Below are 20,010 nucleotides of genomic sequence, written 5' to 3'. Positions count from 1 at the left end.
GTCGATGGCATCACGTCGCTGATTTCGAATCTCAAAGCACAATGAGCTCTTAAAGATGCCTACAAAACATTGTCTGCATCCAGGATGAGTGTCTGGTTTCATGGAGTACACACAACATAACTGTCAAGCATTTCGTTCTTCGTCACAATTATCGGTCGCATGATGCAGGGCAATGAGGACGCCCCTGTAGTATTTTCGATGGAAGTGTTTGGTCACCCACCATGCTGTTCAGACTTGTCTCCCACTGATTTTCATCTATGCTCACATGAACCGCTAGCTTTGAAGACTACATTTTGGCACAGACAATAAGCTGCAGATCAGTGTAGAGTATTGGCAGAAAGCACAGGTGGCTGCCTTCAATGACGAGGGCATTGAACGTTGGTACGACGATAATAGAAAGGCCTCTGACGGAGCGACAGCTATGTAGAGAAGTAGCCGGAAGATGTAGTTAACTTTTGCAAATGAAACGTTTTTGATTTTCACTTTGATTGCCATTTTGCGACCGATCGGACCCTACTTTCCGAATAGCCGTCGCATTACGTTTCCTTCCTTGTGTTAATCTTTTTGTCTTGCTACCTGTTAGGTTAGGTTAGTGTTGTTTAACGTCCCGACGACAACAAGGTCATTAGAGACGGAGCGAAAGCTCGGGTTAGGGAAGGATGGGGAAGGAAATCGGCCATGCACTTTCAAAGGAACCATCCCGGCATTTGCCTGAAACGATTTAGGGAAATCACGGAAAACCTAAATCAGGATGGCTGGAGACGGGATTCAACCGTTGTCCTCCCGAATGCGAGTCCAGTGTGCTAACCACTGCGCCACCTCGCTCGGTCCTCTCTCTTGCTGCCTGATATACTCAACATCTTCAAAGATTTACTCTTGATATTTCAATCACTGTATCCTTTTAGAATTTTTCCCATACTTCACCTTCCCAGTGAGTGGTCTGGCGTAGTGCTGAGACACTGGACTCGCATTCCGGAGGACAGGTTTTCAGATCAACGTTTGGGAATCCTGCTTTAGGTTTTCTCTGGTTAATGAGTTGACTTACTTTCAGAATCAATAACAACATTTCTTCGTATATCTCTAAGCTAAATGCACCATCATTATTATACTTTTACACTGCTGTTACCAAATTGCAAGGTGTAATCTGCCCACTGTCCCAGTGACTTTATCTTCTGTGTTGTGTACGTCTGTCAGATGAAGCGCGATTTGACGTCCGTCTTTGCCAGGTTTACTTGTACCCTTTCTCTTACTAGATGGTACAACTGTGCGTAACATGTGTTCTTGTTCTGGAAGTAGTACACTACAGTTGCTGCGCGTCCTCGTTGTCCTGCTCTGCTGATGATGATCTTCTTAACGGTGCAGCGTATCACAGCTGTTCCGGACCGCCGACCTGTCGTACACGCTGCCTACCCATCGCGCCACCGTCTACGTGATGGGTCTTCTCCTGGGGTACGCGCTACGTAGGTCTCCCACTGTCGCCTTCTCAAAGGTTGGTAGCTTTCATTCATGTTCTCACTTGAGTAAACTCATTACCATATACAAAAAATGAGTAGAAATACGTACCAATTCTTCCAATGATGCATTAGTTTTACGACGCATTCACCTGAAACTATTTTTTCGCATATTGGATAAATCCTTGCAAGAGGCAATTACAGACGAGTATTTAACATTATATTTGAATCCTTTAAGATAGTTAGGTTCATCATCGTTCGCACAAAATAAAAGAAGTTCAGATTTAATACTAGCATTACCAAGGTAATTTGATACATGTTTATCGAAGGGGAAGGATCAGAAAAAAATGGCAATTTAATTTGTCATAATGCAAGTTCATTTACTTCTAACACTACTGAGAACACATAAAACTACTTAGATATTATTTTGATACACTCGATAATAAAAAATTAAATTATAATAGGGACAAAACTACGAGGGTGAGTCAAATAAAAACTTTAAATTTGCAACCACAAATAGAAATTTCGCGCCGTTATCCTGTAAGTTGGTAAGCGTGCCACAAACAGCGTGCAGAATGGCCTGTAGGTAGTAGCATAGTGCAGATACAAACATACCGTCGCAGTATCTGTACAAAGATGGCCACCCCACTTGCGACTTGCACCAGGGAAGAACAGCGTTCTGTTATTCGCTTTTTGCCTAGTGAAGGTGTGAAACCTATTGAAATTCATCGACGAATGAAGGTTCAGTATGGTGATGCATGTTTGTCACAGCAGCAAGTCTACGAATGGAGTAGGAAGTTCGCAAATGGTGTGACTTCAGTGGATGATGCTCCTCGTCCAGGTCAGGCACAACGAGTTGTGACTCCACAGAACATTGCGGCAGCTGAAGCCATACTGAAGAAAAACCGCGGAGTGACACTGAATGACATTGCAGTATGTTTACAGATTAGTCATGGGTCAGCACCACATTGTGCATGATGTGCTCCAGTTTCACAAAGTGTCTGCAAGATGGGTGCCACGGCAGCTGACTCCTGAAATGAGAGAACGACGTGTTGATGCTTGTGAAGAACTTCTTTGCCGCTTTGAACGAGAAGGTGTTGGCTTCTTTGAAAGAATCGTTACTGGGGACGAAACCTAGGTTCACTTCCACCAAACGGAAACGAAGAGAGCGAGCAAGGAATGGCTCACCAGACCTTGCCCCAAGTGATTTCCATATGTTTGGACCACTCAAAGACGCAGTGGGAGGAAAGAAGTTCCGTTCTGATGAAGAGGTACGCCACGCGTTGCATGAGTGTTTGCGTGGTCTACCAAAAGAATTTTTTTCTAAAGGAATTTATTCACTTCGTAAGCGCTGGAGGACTTGCATCAAGCGTGGGCGAGATTATGTTGAAAAGTGATACAGCTTTGTACCACTTCTGCACAATAAGTATAATTTAAAAAATATTTAAGGTTTTCATTTGATTCACCCTCGTATCAAATCATAAAATTCACTTTGTATACTTTTTCCAGTAACGTTCACAAATGTGTTCTCTTATAAAAAACAACTATTTAATTTCAGTTCACTACATGAAGTAAACAGAATTTACTGTCTCCTTTTCCATACAACTCTGTCGTCTTACGTTGTTTTCCACAGACGCGTTTGCCGTTCGGAAAGTAGATAACAGTTGATATTCCCAACTTGTTGAACTTGAGCTTTTTAGATGCAGATTGTTGGCAGCATAGGTGGACCGTCCACGTATTTCTGGCTCTGCTGTCGATGGTGAAGGTTCCATAATGCGCTAGGGTTCCGTTGTGTCATGCTTTCCATTGCCATAATTACTGGCTCCTAAAGCCCGTACAAAGTACGGGCCCGTCTACCTATATCAAGCCTTATTAATTAAAGACCTAAATTAGTGAGAAAAACTCTTCTCCGATTTATTAAATTCTTTTTCCAGTTTAGAAAGTAGAAAAGGAACATTGAATATGAAATTGTTGCTGCTGCAATGTCTTGCCATCTTGTCTGCGGTGTCCTCGTCTCTCCTTGTATAATTATAAAAAAGATTTACCTTAGTCTTTTTTGAATCTTCACTAATTACCCTTTCTGAGTGATTAGTCAAAAGCATCAACAGCTTTGTCTTCTCACGGACTACAGATGATGCGAGAGTAACTGGTAGCCTTTGTGTCTGAAGGTCAGTATATGCAGAGATGGGGGGCGTTCACTGCGGCCAGTTGTAGTCTTAGACTCTTCAGGTATGTGTCGTGTGGTCAGCCGCAGGGTGCCAACCAGAGAGAGGTGAAAATCATTCCATAGAGTTTCAGCAAGCTCCACTGTAGTGTTGTACTGATCCATGGTAACGTTGTTCCCTGATATCTCAGTGGATTTTATTAGTCTCTTTACTATATCCATTAGTTCGTTTAGATAATGTGCATTTCCAGACTTTCCTGTATGGACGTCCACGCTGATCACATATCTAGCCTCATGACCAGACAGCATTCTAATTAGAATGACGTATTTTCCGGGCCTTTCTTTAGAAAACCCCGAAACACCTACATCACACCCACAACTTTTATGAAATTCATAACGTAGGGTGTAAAAAGAGCATCTCCTTTTGTCTTAGCTCGGTTCTTTCCCGCACCATATTTTGTACAGAACTTCAGATATTCTCGAGATTGCTCCGTAACATACTCCCGTCCACTTTCAGCGATCAATTTATCACAGTTGGTATCATTAACATCTGGTGGGTTGGGCTGAACCTGATCTTCATTCTCAAACGGTGAATCAGTTCCAATTTTTTCCAAATGATCATCCACTTCACTTTCATTTAAATCTGATTCGTTCAAGACTTTTTCGTCCGCAGCTCGTGGTCGTGCGGTAGCGTTCTCGCTTCCCACGCCCTGGTTTCCGGGTTCGCTTCCCGGCGGGGTCAGGGATTTTCTCTGCCTCATGATGACTGGGTGTTGTGTGATGTCCTTAGGTTAGTTAGGTTTAAGTAGTTCTCCAAGTTCTAGGGGACTGATGACCATAGGTGTTAAGTCCCATAGTGCTCAGAGCCATTTGAACCATTCAAGACTTTTTCAAGCACTCTTTCACCAGACCTACCATGTAGACGTTGTCTATTCGTGTTACTTGTTCAACAGCAGGAAAAACAGTGAAAATAAAAGCGTTCGACTTCATGAAAATTAATTCGAAGGCGACAATGCAAAAGTTAGTTTCGTTTTAAATGTTTAAAACCAAAGTCTCAGACACCTGAAATCTTTTTTTTGGAATTACCGACGGGGGCAATGATCGTTCCCAGTAAAATGGGATGGTTGGATGTCATTATGGAATGCAGCGCTAGTGCTGTCTTTAGAGGAATGAATGTTGTTAAGTTCGTCGTAGCTTTAGACGCAAGCCTATATGCTTTATGACGCAGTGTATAGTGCAGAGTATGGGATGGCGTTCAATAAGTAATGTGAAACATTTTTTTCTGATAGCAGGTTGGTTTTATTCAGGATTCCAAACACTATAGTATTTCCCACTCTTATGGATACAAAAGCCCATTTTTCAACGTAGTCTCCGTTCAATGCGACGGCCTTACGCCACCCTACAGTCATTGCCTGCCTGCCCGCATGGTACCACACTACTGGACGATGTTGAAGCCAACGTGTTGCTGCATCAGTAACCTCCCCAACATGCACGTACTGCATCCCGTGGAGTGCATCCAACACTGGCGCAAACAGATGGAAGTCTGAAGGGGCGAGTTCCGGGCTGTAGGGTGGACGAGGAAGAATAGTCCAATGAAGTATTGTGAAGTCTTCTCGTGTGCGCACACTTGATGATAATGCTTGTTTTGTGGGGCGCTCAAATGCGCGGTCATCAACGCCCGTACGAAGTTCCAATTTTTACGCAGTCCAATTTTTACACAGTCCTATCTAGCCATTGGCACCAGTGATAATGAAATGATGAGGACAACACAAATAGCCAGTCTCCGGGCTGAAAAAATACCCAACCTGGATGTGCGCAGACTTGTGTGAGGCTTTGCATTGTCATGGAGAAGGAGATGTTCTTAACCATTTTTGTGGCGACAAGCTTAAGCCGTTTCGTCGACTGCCTGAGTGTAGCAGAAACTTCAGAGTTTATCGTTGCACTATGAGGGAGGCCATTCTGCTATAGCCTACGAATATCTGCGATGCTCTGGTTTTACGCCAAAAGAAACTCAATGACAGCTCTCTCCTTGGAACGCACCTCCGTTACAGACGCCATTTTGAAGGCAACGTATAGCACCGCCACCTATCGAAACGTTATGAAGCTATTAGACTGAAGGGCGAACATTCCACGTTGTCCCATAACAAATTACGCATTTTTCAAGCGAAATAACTTGTTGCATTACTTATTTTATGCCCCTCGTTTCTTTTCCATCGACGGTAAGCAGGGTTATCGCCGAGCTAGGAAGTTCAAACTGAAGGTCAGACACACCAACATCAATTTACATGATGTTACTGCAAGATGCCTAGTTACAAAAAGACGGCTCTGAGCACTATGGGACTTAACATCTGTGGTCATCAGTCCCCTAGAACTTACAACTACTTAAACCTAACTAACCTAAGGACATCACACACATCCATGCCCGAAGTAGGATTCGAACCTCCGACTGTAGCGGTCACGCGCTTCCAGGCTGAAGCGCCTAGAACCGCACGACTGCCTAGTTACAGTTAGAGCTTACAGCTCTAGAATGTGACAGGCTACTGTGTGATAAATGTCGCAATAAAATAAGTCTTTTATGTTCGTATAAAAATTTTGCTCAATATGAATTTCCACGACTTCACTTCCAGTCGTGATTATATCGATGTTTGGACTTACCTATTTATGCGAGTAACTTTTTTTGCGCAGTGAAGAGAGCGAAACCTACCCACAGAAGTTTACTCACCGATAGCGACTTAAAAAAAGCTTATCTTCGAATTAGCAGAGTACACACTGTAGTATGGGACTTTCATTCTGTAGCGAAAAGCAAAATAAGTTGAGCTCATTGACATTCAGTGTTTCTATGCTTAACGTGTCAATAAAATAATACGGAAGCACAAGTTGATGTCATTCTACACTTCGCCCGAAAACTATATTCATTCTAAGCGTGCATTAATCCTAAGAAATTTTTTTTGTACTTATCTGCCCATGTTCTTTGGCTCATTAATTAAAAGAAAAGTAAGATACATTTCATTGTCATTTCTCATCAGTGGAACAGTCTTAGGGGATAATTTTGCCACAAAGGCATCGCGAAACGATATACGTGCATGTCAGTAGGAATAACATTACCGGCCGTAGAACAGAGTCGCTGACAACAGTTTCTCGTGAAGATCTGCCTTGCTTCTGAACCTTCTCCCCTCGCCTCGCCTTCCCCTACCAGTACCTGCTGTGATCCGTAAGGTTACGCACTGTTCAGACGAGAGCGCAGTGCAGGTCGCGTGAGCAGATCGGTGAACAGGCGTCGTCTACGTCGGTAATGCTGACTCAACAAAATGTATGGAGCTACCTACAGTTACCTGAAATATCACCTACAACTTGAGGCTGTTGTACGTTCGAGTGTATAACAGCAGCCGCGAAGCTGGTAACGAGTAGAGCTCAATTATCCAAATTAGCGGTTGCAAGACAAACGAGAAAATGTTTTTAAAAATTATACTACGACCTGCACAAATACTCTATCCTCATAAAAGCAAACCACTTTTGCAGTGTTCAGTATGCAAGTATTTAGACAATGAATCCACATTAGGAAGCCAATTATATGGTCTTCGATACCGTGAGCTACTGACTAGCATACTATACAATATTACGTGCTACAACAATTATTACGTTACTTTAACTTACAGATTCCTTGTTGTGTCGTTAAAAACAGTATTCTTACTGTGGACAGTGAACTGTGTAAATAACGTGTTATATGCCTGTCAACATAGCAGGCCAACAACAAATCTGTAAGTAAAAATAACTTAAGAATTCAGAATTCTCTATAGGGAAAGATAAATTAGTAATTGGAAATTTGCGCGTGTTTATATCATAGTAAAGTCACGAGATTAATGCGTCAAACAGCACGCCTAAAAATATCATGCTGTACAAAAAAAGCATTAGACATTCGGAAATGTTACCCGAAAAGCATCGTGCGGGAAACAAATAAAGAAAAGTTGTTTCTGTCTGGAGAAAATGTTATTTAACAACAAACAAAACCATTGCATCCTTATAAGTGCCAGCATCTCCACAATAGCCGGGTTTATAAACGAGAGGCTACAGAGAAATGTTACTGCAGCTTCGGCGTCTTGCTGTAGGAAAATACTGACCCCGTAGACAAGCTACCGATTCGCTGTAGCCTTCGAACCACCTCATGGAAAGACACTGGCAGCTACCCCTCCGCAGCCATCTTAGAACTACCCACTGACGTACCAGAATGTAACGACGGTCTGTATTACCCACCCGTCAGCAGCAGCCGCTCCCAGACGGCAGTTTCTAAGCAAACCAGTGGACATGTAACATTAATACGTCACTGAGATTTAAATGAAGATCATGTTGAGTGTAGCTTTTGGAAATCGTTTTTTTTTCTACCTACTAGGAGGAGATCACTAATTAAAGTGGAGACTGAGGTAGCTGGCCAGGGGTTACAACTTTAATTATAAAGAAGTTAAAGTTTATCAGATAGATATATTCTGACAAAACAGTAAGAAACATGTGGCGAGAGCAGCCTCCACTGACATTACATCAAGACCAGAACGCAAGATACACCGACTTTATAAAAAACATACTGTAGCACAAGCTGAAATTTGTATTAAAATGACCTATTTGAATTTCAGGAGCTTAAATAGGATACTGAGAATGTAAGGTAATTTAACATGAACGCCTTGTACACTACTGGCCCTTAAAATTGCTACACCACGAAGATGGCGTGCTACAGACGCAAAATTTAACCGACAGGAAGAAGATGCTGTGATATGCAAATGATTAGCTTTTCAGGGCATTCACAGAAGGTTGGCGCCGGTGGCGACACCTACAACGTGCTGACACGAGGAAAGTTTCTAACCGATTTCTCATACACAAGCAGCAGTTGACCGGCGTTGCCTTGTGAAACGTTGCTGTGATGCCTCGTGTACGGAGGAGAAAAGCGTACCAACGCGGTTTATCGTATCGCGACATTGGTGCTCGCGTTGGTCGAGATCCAATGACTGTTAGCAGAATATGGAATCGGTGGATTCAGGAGGGTAATACGGAACGCCGTGCTGGATCCCAACCGCATCTTATCACTAGCAGTCGAGATTACAGGCATCTTATCCGCATGGCTGTAACGGATCGTGCAGCCACGTCTCGATCCCTGAGTCAACAGATGGGGACGTTTGCAAGACAACAACCATCTGCACGAACAGTTCGACGACGTTTGCAGCAGCATTGACTATCAGCTCGGAGACCACGGCTGCGGTTACCTTTGACGCTGCATCACAGACAGGAGCACCTGCGATGGTGTACTCGACGACGAACGTGGGTGAACGAATAGCAAAGTGTCATCTATTCTGATGAATCCAGCTTCTGTTTACAGCATCATGGGGTCGCATCCGTGTTTGGCGACATCACGGTGAACGCACATAGGACGCGTGTATTCGTCATCGCCATACTGGCGTATCACACCTCGTGATGGTATGGGGTGCCATTGGTTAGACGTCTCGGTCACCTTTTGTTCGCATTGACGGCACTTTGAACAGTGGACGTTACATTTCAGATGTGTTACGACCCGTGGCTCTACTCCTCATTCGATCCCTGCGAAACCCTACATTTCAGCAGGATAGTGTACGACCGCATGTTGCAGGTCCTATACGGACCTTTCTGGATACAGAAAATGTTCGACTGCTGCCCTGGCCAGCACATTCTCCAGATCTCTCACCAATTGAAAACGTCTGGTCAATGGTGGCCGAGCAACTGGCTCGTCACAATACGCCAGTTCACTACTCTTGATGAACTGTGGTATCGTGTTGAAGCTGCAGGGTTACACGTCTCGGTCACCTCTTGTTCGCATTGACGGCACTTTGAACAGTGAATCATCCAAGCTCTGTTTGACTCAATGCTCAGGCGTATAAGGCCGTTATTACGGCCAGAGTTGGTTGTTCTGGGTACTGACTTCTGAGGATCTATGCACCGAAATTGCGTGAAAATGTAATCATATGTCAGTTCTAGTATAACATATTTGTTCAATGAAAACCCGTTTATCATCTGCATTTCTTCTTGGTGTAGCAATTTTAATGACCAGTAGTGTAGATGGAGAAAATTTATTGAAATATATGTGATGGATCATTGCTAAATAAAGATTCAAAATCACGTTCACTTTTCAAGAAAGTTCAACAGTAACTGACGCTTTCGAAGTACGCCGATGTAGTAACTTGACGGTTTCTTAGAATACGGCGAAAAAGAAATGCAGGCCACATTTGTACAGGTGTACACAAGAATATAACTCGTGCCTGGCGTCTTCGAACATAGTTACGTGGCGGGCGATGGTTATCGGGAATTACGGTGTGTTTAACAACTATTGCTGCACAAAAGTGCACATTTTAATTAATGAAGTAGCTTTTAACAAATTTCGAGTCGTCCATGACGTTGTCCTCAGATTTTAAGCAGTGCTGCGTACTGTACAGACGCGAGTGTCAGCGGCATGGGTGACGGCGGCGACGGTGGCGCTCCTAGCGGCGTGCGGCCCGGTGCACATGGGCCGGCGCGGCTACGTGTACAGCGCCGCCGCGGCCGCCGCCTACAACGCGCTGTCGCCGCTGCTGTGGGGCGCCTTCGTGTGCTGGGTGCTGCTCGCCGCCAACCTCGGCTGCGCCGGTACGTGCTACTCGAAAAATGAAGTGCGCTTAATTCTAGCTGCACGGTCTCACTTCTTGGGAGACACCAAGGGCTAAAGAATATTCGTAGTTTCAACCCTCACACTTCAAGTAGACTGTTACTTCCAATTCCGAAAAATTTTTTTTTTTTAAACACAAAGTTCACCTCAGACACCCTCATAAGGTCCCGTAGCTGTAACTCGTTCACACCGCTAGTCCATTGCTGTTAAGTCTCTCACATCCATCCGCTCCCACTTGCCCATTCTCTCTCACTCATTCAGCCCAACACATTCTCGTTATCTCTTTGCGTATCTCTGTCACTGTCTCTTGACCAACAGCCACAGTCCGTTGTTCCCAACTTCTACAGTCTCCTCTCATTCCCACCGTCTTCTCATGCTCTCTCTTACTCCTAGTATCTCAATCCTTCCTTCCTACTACTGTTGTCTCTTCTCACTCTCACTTCCCTATTGTCACTGTCGTAGACTCTGTCCCTTATTATCACTGACTCTCACCCACTTCCACTTTCTCTTTATTCTCTCTCGCCTTGCACTGTTTCCTTCACTCTTTTCCTGCCACTGTTCTCTCACTGTCTTCTATGTTCCATTGCCGCTGCGACTGTGTCCCTCTCCTTCTCTCACAGTGGTATTGTCTTCTTTTCTCTTTCTATAACGCTACCACTGTCTGCTATCTTCCGATATTTATTACTTTGCCGTCTCTTTGGCACTGTCACTGTCTTCTTCTCTATCAGAATATAAAAGTGTGAATTTTTTTGCATGCAAATGATTTTGGGGAAATTATTAAATGTGCTGAGGAAGGTAGAATAAGGCAGATGATACGTCATTTTTCAGTCAAGAATCTATTAAATAAACACGAACATATTACCATATTTTGTGCTCCGATACGTGCATTTTTCACTGGCTCCCTTCTTTTTCCAGCTGCAGTTGGACAAGTAAATCATATGCAAAAAATCTATTGGTCAGTAAAATTAAGATAATTTAGTTATGTGAAACTGAAATAACGTAATATTAATTTTACACTTCAGACGGAATTTTGTGTGCAAAAAAATTGCAGGTTTTTCAGTACTACAACACTACAGGAGACACTTTACTGAATATTTCTTCGTGCTACGTCACTTTATAAACTACGTTTTCGTGTCGCAGCAAATTCTACGTGCGCATTTAACGTGTACAAATAGGGTAAGTTTGAACCTCTTCATCAAGAAAATTTTCAAGATTGCGCGAGATCGGGATCCTAGGAATACATAGTGAAAATTACAGCCGTCTCGGAATGCGTGGCTGGGTTTTGGTATACGAAAAACAAGTTTTTGCGGTGTTCCTCCACAAACAGATAAAGATTTCTGAAACCAGGGAGATGGCTCTTTTTGATAAATGCTTAGAGAATGCATCATTAAAATGCGAGAAATTTGCTGCGGTTACGTATTATTTAGATTTCGCTTCATATTGGATTATACGTGTATATGTAGTGTAACTTGAAATATTGTAAATAGAGAAAATTGTCAAGGCTTCCGAGACCAGAAACTTAGGAATATATCGTAAAAATTCCGGCCATTTGATGTACTTTGTGGTCTTGGTATCCTCAGATCGGTTCTGGTCCACTGCTGAGGGCGAAAATGTAGTAAAATGCCTTTTTTTTACGGTTTTCCGAGGAACCGCCAGTGATCTAATGGTGCCCCCGTAAGTCTTAAGAGGTCCGTTGTAGGCCACATCAAACGCAGAAAGAACCAACCGATTTTCTCCATTTACTAAACAGTAGGAATCGCGTAACATTTATACTTTGACCGTGAGCTGTAGGATAGTGATACTATACAAATGGTCCCTACCCCAAGGGGTATCCAAAACACTTGACCCTACCTTCGTAACACCAATACAATCGAAGGTATGAACAACAGGAAATCCCGTTTTTAAAAGCAGCGTTTTGGAACATACCGATAAAATCAGGTGATGCCCAAGGAATTCGATTAGGAAACGAGACCGATAAGTAGTCATTAAGTTTTCCTATTTTGGCAGTAGAATAATTGGCCATGGATGAAGTAGAGAGGATATAAAATTTAGACCAGCAATAGAAAGAAAAGAGTTTCTGGAGAAAGGAGATTTTTAAGATCTAATAGAAATTTAACTGTTAAGAAGTGTCCTCTGAGCGTATTTGTTTAGAATTTAGCTTTCTACGCAAGTGAAAGTGGGCGATGATCAGTTCAGACAAGAGGAGATTAGAAGGTTTTGAAATGTGGTATTACAGATGAATGTTGAAGGCCAGATGTATTGATTAACTAAGGGAAGGGTACTGAAAAAGAAATTAATGGTACAACTGAACTAAAGAAGAATTCCGTTAATAAGACATATCCCGTGCAAGAAGGAATAGTCAGTCAGGCTATGGAAGGAAGTACAGGGGGTTAAAATTCTGTCGGGCACTTAAATGTGGTGTAAGTGCCAGGCACTTAAGTGTGATTTGCAGAGTATCCATGTAGATGTAGTGGTATGAAAACAAGTAGCAGCTTTAAATGGGTGTAGGTTGCAACAGTTGTTTGGAGACGAAGAGGCTGGCATAAGATACGTTAGCTTGGGGAGTGACGTCTAGCTAGTCGTCGCTCTAAAGGCCACAACAACAACATCTGCCCTGAAAAATGAAGTTTGAAATTTTGTAAGCAATTTATGGTGACCATCCGGTGCGTCTGCAGGCCAGTTTTGTCGTTTCTTGCATACGCGGCCACCAGTCGACGAAGCCTGCGACCTTTCTCATCGCCCGGTTTTGTATGTCTTTTTAGTCCGATATGACGTGGACCCTACACACTTGAGCAGTATCTACATGCATTGTACCGGCTGATCAAAAAGTCCGTATAAATTTGAAAACTTAATAAACCACGAAATAATGTAGATACAGAGGTAAAAATTGACACACATGCTTGAAATACATGGGGTTTTATTAGAAAAAAAAGAAAAAAAAGTTCACAAAGTGTCCGACAGATGGCGCTGGACAGCAAAAGTCAGTGACTGCCCATAACAATCGTGTATAAAAGAAGCTGTAATGAAATGAGCAGCATGTTGACGTTACCTGAAAAGGCGCTTTTAGTGAAGCTGTATTATCAGAATGAGGAGTGTGCTAGTTCAGCGTTACGATCCTATCGCCATAGGAAGGGTATTCGAACGGGTAAAGGTCCGTTGACAAATGCAGCTGTTGCGAAAATGATTTCGAAGTTCGAAGCCACGGGTTGTTTAGACGATAGACCCCGTAGTGGCCGACCGTGCACAAGGCGTAATGCTGCTGAGGCAGTTCAGGAAGAAATGGAGACGGTAGCGTGTTCGTCTATGCACGGGGAAGTCAGAGTTCGTGCAGTCGCACGTTGCACCGGCCACCGGCATTCCATACACTACTGTTTGTTTGGCACTGTGGCGTACCCTCCGATGCTATTCGTAGAAAATCCATCGGCATCATGAACTGTTACCTGGCGATTTAGTGAAGCGGAGGGCATTTGCGATGTGGGCGTTTCAAAAGATGGCGGAAGATGACGATTGGTTGATTAACGTGTTGGGGACCGACGAAGCTCATTTCACGCTCCAAGGCTCTGTCAACGGCCACAACTGCAGAATTTGGGCTACCGAAAATCCTATAACTGTCATGGAAACTCCATTGCACGACGAGAAAGTCACGCTATGGGTTGGATTTACCACTTCTACCGTTATCGAGCCTTTTTTCTTCGAGGAAATGCGTGATTCTGATTTTGTAACTGTTACCGTGACGGGTGAGAGGTACGCCGATATATTACAGAATCGCATCATCCCCAGCCTGGCTGATAAACACCTGCTGGAACGTACGATGTTTACGCAGGATGGCGTGCCACTCCATTTTTCTAGACGCGTGAAAAATCTCTTGAGCGCGTCGTTTGGTGTTGATCGTGTGCTCAGCCGCCACTTTCGTCATGCTTGGCGTCCCAGATCCCCAGACCTCAGTCCGTGCGATTATTGTCTTTGGGATTACCAGAAGTCGCAAGTGTATCGTGATCGACCGACATCTCTAGGGATGCTGAAAGACAACATCCGACTCCAATGCGTCACCATAACTCTGGTCATGCTTTACAGTGCTGTTCACAACGTTGTTCCTCGACTACAGCTACTGTCGAGGAATGATGGTGGACATATTGTGCATTTCCTGTAAAGAACATCATCTTTGCTTTGTCTTACTTTGTTATGCTAATTATTGCTATTCCGATCAGATGAAGCGCCATCTGTCGGGCATTTTTGAACTTTTGTATTTTTTTGGTTCTAATAAAACCCCATATCATTCCAAGCATGTGTGTAAATTTGTACCTCTCTATCTACATTATTCCGTGATTTATTCAGTTTTCAAATTTATACTGACTTTTTGATCACCCGGTATGTACATCCGTACGTCAGCACAGCTCTGGGACAAAGGAATTCTCACCAAAATTCGAAATTCCCATCAAAATCCAAAATTCCTGACAATACGGTAGATGGGAGAGGGGAGGGGACGGGAAGGGGTGGGGAGGGAGAGTATGCGGGGATACACATGTTGGCTGAGGAAAACACATGACTTCATCCTGGGTAGGGGTGGGGAGTGTGGGTTAGTAGTGGCCTTGGTTGGAGGTTAGGGGCCGCGGATGGGGTACCTAATTGATCAATTTAATTAATTTGCATACCGCTTTGATATCAAAATTTCGCTCGTAGCCCCAGCATTCTAATCGTCACTATAACAAGGTAAGGTGACTCGCAGTATGGACTCGTACAGTGAAATGGTTTCTGAACACTAGCTATTCCTGCATATTTCCTGCATAGCACATACAGCAGTGTATGATCTAAAAAGCATCAAACGTGAAATGAGCCTCAGACTTAATGGCTAATCTTAAAATTAAACTGTGGAAAAAATTTTGTAGCAAGGAGAATCTATTTAATATTCAGCATTTGAGGGTTGCCTTAGACCACAGCCTCTCTGATGTTCCTTCATGTATGGAGGCAATAAGTACATCTGAAGAAATGCATCTCTGAGCCATCGGCTGAACAAGTACACCTTTATTCTCTACCAGGAGGAAAACCAGTGGAGAATAAAAGTGTATTTGTATAGCCGATGGCCCAGAGACACATTTCTTCAATTATTTGACAGCAGTAAACAGTTACCTCAAAATTTTTTTTAAAAAGTGCTTCCTTAACGTGGGTTTAGGTATTTGGTGGGTGATAAGACGGATCACATTTGTGCTTAGAGTCTAGGATGGTTCAAATGGCTCTGAGCACTATGGGACTTAACAGCTATGGTCATCAGTCCCCTAGAACTTAGAACTACTTAAACCTAACTAACCTAAGGACATCACACAACACCCAGCCATCACGGGGCAGAGAAAATCCCTGAGCCCGCCGGGAATCGAACCCGTGAACCCTGGCTTGGGAAGTGAGTACACTACCGCACGACCACGAGATGCGGGCAGAGACTAGGAGAACTGCAAACTGCAATGTGTTACAAACGTTCCTAAATGTTTAACTAAATAAACCATGCAATATGTAACTGTTTAAAACAAGTGCATCCTTCCTCCTTCTTGCCGTATAATGAGACTGCATGAAGAAAATATCCTCAGTAGGTGTTAAACATGGAACCAGGGGCTACCAGTATAACTTGTTAAAAAAAGTAAGACTTGCAACTCCTCAATGTAACTGCTGGGTAGCTCGAGTATAATTTGTTTAACAAATAAATCCCAACATCTCCACAGTAGCAAGTTGTTCTTTCTTAAAAACTAAATGCCAACACTTGAACAGTGTAATTATTACATAACAAGGTTAATTTTGTTTAAAAAATGAACCCCCATACCTCTGCAGTGTAATTATTATATAGCAAGAATTACTTTGTTTAAAAACTGAACCCCAACACCTCTGCTGTGTAACCATTATGTAGCAAGTGCGTACTTTTTTTAGAAAACTCTACATGCAAGTGGGTGAGATTTGCTGTTTTTATTATCACTATTAAAAGAAAAAGCTATTCTGCTGACAATGTTACTTGAACCGTGGATTTATTTCAAAAAAATATTCGTAAGAATTTAATTTATGTACTAGCGATTCATCAAGAAAATTAACACATTTAATTACACTATGTGAGCTTGGAAGTAGTTGCCAGGGAACAACTGATGAAATCATAAACAAATGGTAATTTATTCACTTTAATGGTGCCTAAAGCATTTTTTAAAAGAAACAGATTTAAAATTATAATGAGAAAGCACCCTCCAAATATCAAGTTACAATTTATTCAGAGGCAGAAAGAAACAAATTTTTGGCAGTATGAGCTTTCGGGCTGAGAACCTTGCCACTCCCTTTTGACACAGCCGTAGTTACGACCGCTCACAACAACCTCTGAAAGACTAAACTGGTGCAAATCTGCAATAGACTAGATTACCTTAAACTAAAAGTTTTAACAATTCACAGAAACACACAAACTATGTACCCTATAGGAGGGATGGAAATGGTACAAAACACTAAAACCAAAAAAATAGCTTTGCCACCGAAGGTGCAACTTGATTTTAACTTCTAAGACAGTCTTACGATGGAAGGGTGGCAACTTTATACACTAAAATTACCATTTAAATAAAAGGCCATGAAATGCAATCTTATATAAAATTATACAAGGTTGGCCAAACAAGTTAACACGCTCTACAGTACACAGATACCGCCTCCTAAGATGATAGACAAGATCAAAACATAATTCAGGAATTAGGCCGTTACATTCCAAGCAATAAATTCGTTAACGCGGCGAATCCGACAAACATGACAGAGGCAGCTCCGAACGTCACACATACTAGCACTCCGACCGACAATCTGACCGATATCCAACCGTCACATTCAATTGCACAAGCGACAGAGAATATCGGCCATGTTGAGTAAACCAAGATACCTACACCTTCTAACTCGGCTTCACCAAGATCAAGGCATCAAACACCACTCAAGACAAGTTTAAAAGAATACAGAAAACACAAGTCACAACTGTCAAATCACTACGGAAGAAGGCTGTGGGTTCTGGACAACAACACACATCACTTGTTATCACATGCGTGAACGGCTGAGGAAACAACAATCCACAAATAACGAACAAATCGTAACAGTCGAGATTTAAAAAGAAGTAACTAATTACTTAACTTGAGGATCCTGCTTCGGAGGAAAGCGAAAAGTTGCTCTCGCAGCTAGAGCTTCCAAATGCAACAGAGCGTGCACATCGCCAAAAGCCCCAGCTTGGCTTCACGCCGTGGAGACTTTGGTTCAAATGGCTCTGAGCACTTTGCGACTTAACTTCTGAGGTCATCAGTCGCCGAGAACTTAGAACTAATTAAACCTAAATAATCTAAGGACATAACACACATCCATGCCCAAGGCAGGATTCGAACCTGCGACCATAGCAGTCGCTCGGTTCCAGACTGTAGCGCCCAGAACCGCACGGCCACTCCAGCCGGCGTGGTGACTATGTCGTTGCTCAGTTCCAACGAACCAACAAGGTCCAACCACATCTCGACTCGGAAAATGGTGTTCATCCTGAGAATCCAAGACGTCGTCAACTAAGACGACCGGCCGAGCAAACGACCAACAGCAGCCAGCTTTTGCCGACAGCAGTCCCGGCGAATACTAACCCCATACGGACCCGACTGTTGCTGGCTGCCAACTCTTCCCGACGGATACTGTTGTTAGTGCTCAGCAGACCACATGCCGCCATCTGACGACCAGCCGACCGATCGATCAACGGCCTTCCGTATGCGTCGGCCTCGGTCTCGGCGCGTACTTGCACCTTGCGGACCTGCCTGGTGCTGACTGCCAACTCGTCCTACAGCGGAGTAACGACGAACCCAAATCAGTCCAGAATCCAACAGCGACTGAGACTTAGAACCGACTGATTAACATGCGAGTGTCTCCCTTCTGACTGACTGTCGACTCACTGCACTGACTCTCAGACTGACTCTGACTCACCCTGGCGAGTTTTTTTTTCTTTATCGTATTTCAATTCCCCATCGGGGGGAGGGGGGGGGGGGACTGGCAGCAGCATATGCGCTGGTCTTCAGCCGAAAGACATAGAACAAACAATAGAAGACATTTTAAAATAACAAGGAGAGAATATGGTGAACACAGATATAAAAAAGGGGGAACATCATGGAAGGCAATAGACAAAAAAGGGGGTGACTGTAAAATGGAGCTAAAAAACTGTTTAAAAGTAGCACACACAAAAAGCCACACACTGTGACAGTTAAAAGAACACAAGGCACAGTATGACTGGAGCATAAGAGGTATCGACAGATGGAGTAGCACACAACAAGTTCTGACGGCGAACCTCAAGGCAGTACACAATTAAAATCACACCTCTTGACACACAGGAGAAACAGCATTAAACACAAGACTGATGTGGCACACTGATGATGATCAAAACAGAGGATCTGCCAGGCACAAGGAGATGAGGGAGACCAGAAGAAGGGAGGGAGGGGAAGAGATGGGGGAGATGAGTGGGGTGGGGGGGGGGTTGCGCTGAAGAGGGCCAGGTAGGGAGGGATGTGGGAGGGAAAGAGGCAAGTATAGGGTGCAGGGTCTCAGGGGAGGGGAGGGAGGAGGAAAATCCGCTCTGGGAGAAGGAGGGAAGAGGAAAAAGGGGGCCCTGGGGAGGGTGGGGGAACAAGGCCAGGTTATAGTTGGAAAGAAGGGTATATGTCACGGCTAAGTTCGTCATCTGGGAGGGGGAGGTGTTGGAAATTGCCCTGATGAAGGAGATGGAGGCTGTGGAGGTGGAGAGAGGGAGGGATACAGCGATAGAGGCGCGGCAACTGGCGGGTAGTGGAGAGGAAGGAGGAAACCAGAGGGTGGGGGGGGGGGGGGGGGGGGGATCAAGCTTGTGGACAACATAAAGGATGTGGAGACGCTGGAAGAACAGGAGGAGTTGGGGGAAGGAAGGCAGATATGGAAGTCAAGGCGGAGCGCATGGCGAGCTCACAGCGCCTCTTAAATGCATGTGAACAGGCAACCTTTCCCATTTCACACCAGAGGGAGACACCAAAACTGTGGTCGCCACAGCGGCGCCACGCCAGAAACGGACGGCGACTGCTTCACGCTACGCGCTGCGGCGCGCTCTTCAAAACAGCAATTTTTACCACGGTTCATTACACAATAATAATCCTGAATAAATATCATTAACCGTCAACAGCTCAATAGGATAACAGACCATAGCTACTGGTTAATAAAATATAGTGACGAGGATCGTAAACTGGGCCATAAATTATAATGATAGAGATAATAAATTGGGTTAAAAATGAATCCTAAATAGACATCCTCCAAGCTGGTTGCACAACCAGTAGGTGGTGGAGGGGTGGGAAGGGGAGGGTTAATCATAAGTCCAGGGAAGTGGACATGGAGGAGACGACAGGTCATAACTTGTGCTTGTTCCATCGTAGTGCTCATATTTGAAAGTTCTTTATTTTACTTAATTTGAAGACAGAGGTCATCATTTAGATTTTTGGCTTGCTGTTTTTTATTTCGGTTTTTGTCTCCTCCACACATACTTGGACTCCAACTTTTGAGCGAATAATAGCATTATCATATTCTTTAAATGTTGGGGTTTTCTTCACAGATGCTATGAAATTTTTTTCTGTGACATCTATTGAAGACTTCCCACATTATCCTTCTGAATCGGATCGTCTTTCTTTTAATCTCTCTCTATGGATGTGCCCGAAACATCACTAAATAGCATTTTGTTTTTTCAGAAGGACCTCTACCGTGCT

General features: G+C 43.6%; 1 protein-coding gene across 1 annotated transcript in view; it reads left to right on the top strand.

Moving 5' to 3' along the window:
• Positions 1–20,010, top strand: part of LOC126281559 (regulator of hypoxia-inducible factor 1-like) — a 222,054-nt gene that overhangs the window by 126,095 nt on the left and 75,949 nt on the right. Inside the window, exons 10-11 of the mRNA XM_049980630.1 lie at positions 1,363–1,489; positions 10,065–10,254. Of these exons, the coding sequence (XP_049836587.1) occupies positions 1,363–1,489; positions 10,065–10,254 (317 nt within the window). The remainder of the gene's footprint in view (positions 1–1,362; positions 1,490–10,064; positions 10,255–20,010) is intronic.

This window comes from Schistocerca gregaria, chromosome 7 (genome assembly GCF_023897955.1).
Source record: "Schistocerca gregaria isolate iqSchGreg1 chromosome 7, iqSchGreg1.2, whole genome shotgun sequence".
Lineage (NCBI taxonomy): Eukaryota > Metazoa > Arthropoda > Insecta > Orthoptera > Acrididae > Schistocerca > Schistocerca gregaria.
Note: the sequence above shows the minus strand (reverse complement) of the source record. Positions and strands in the feature narration are given on the sequence as shown.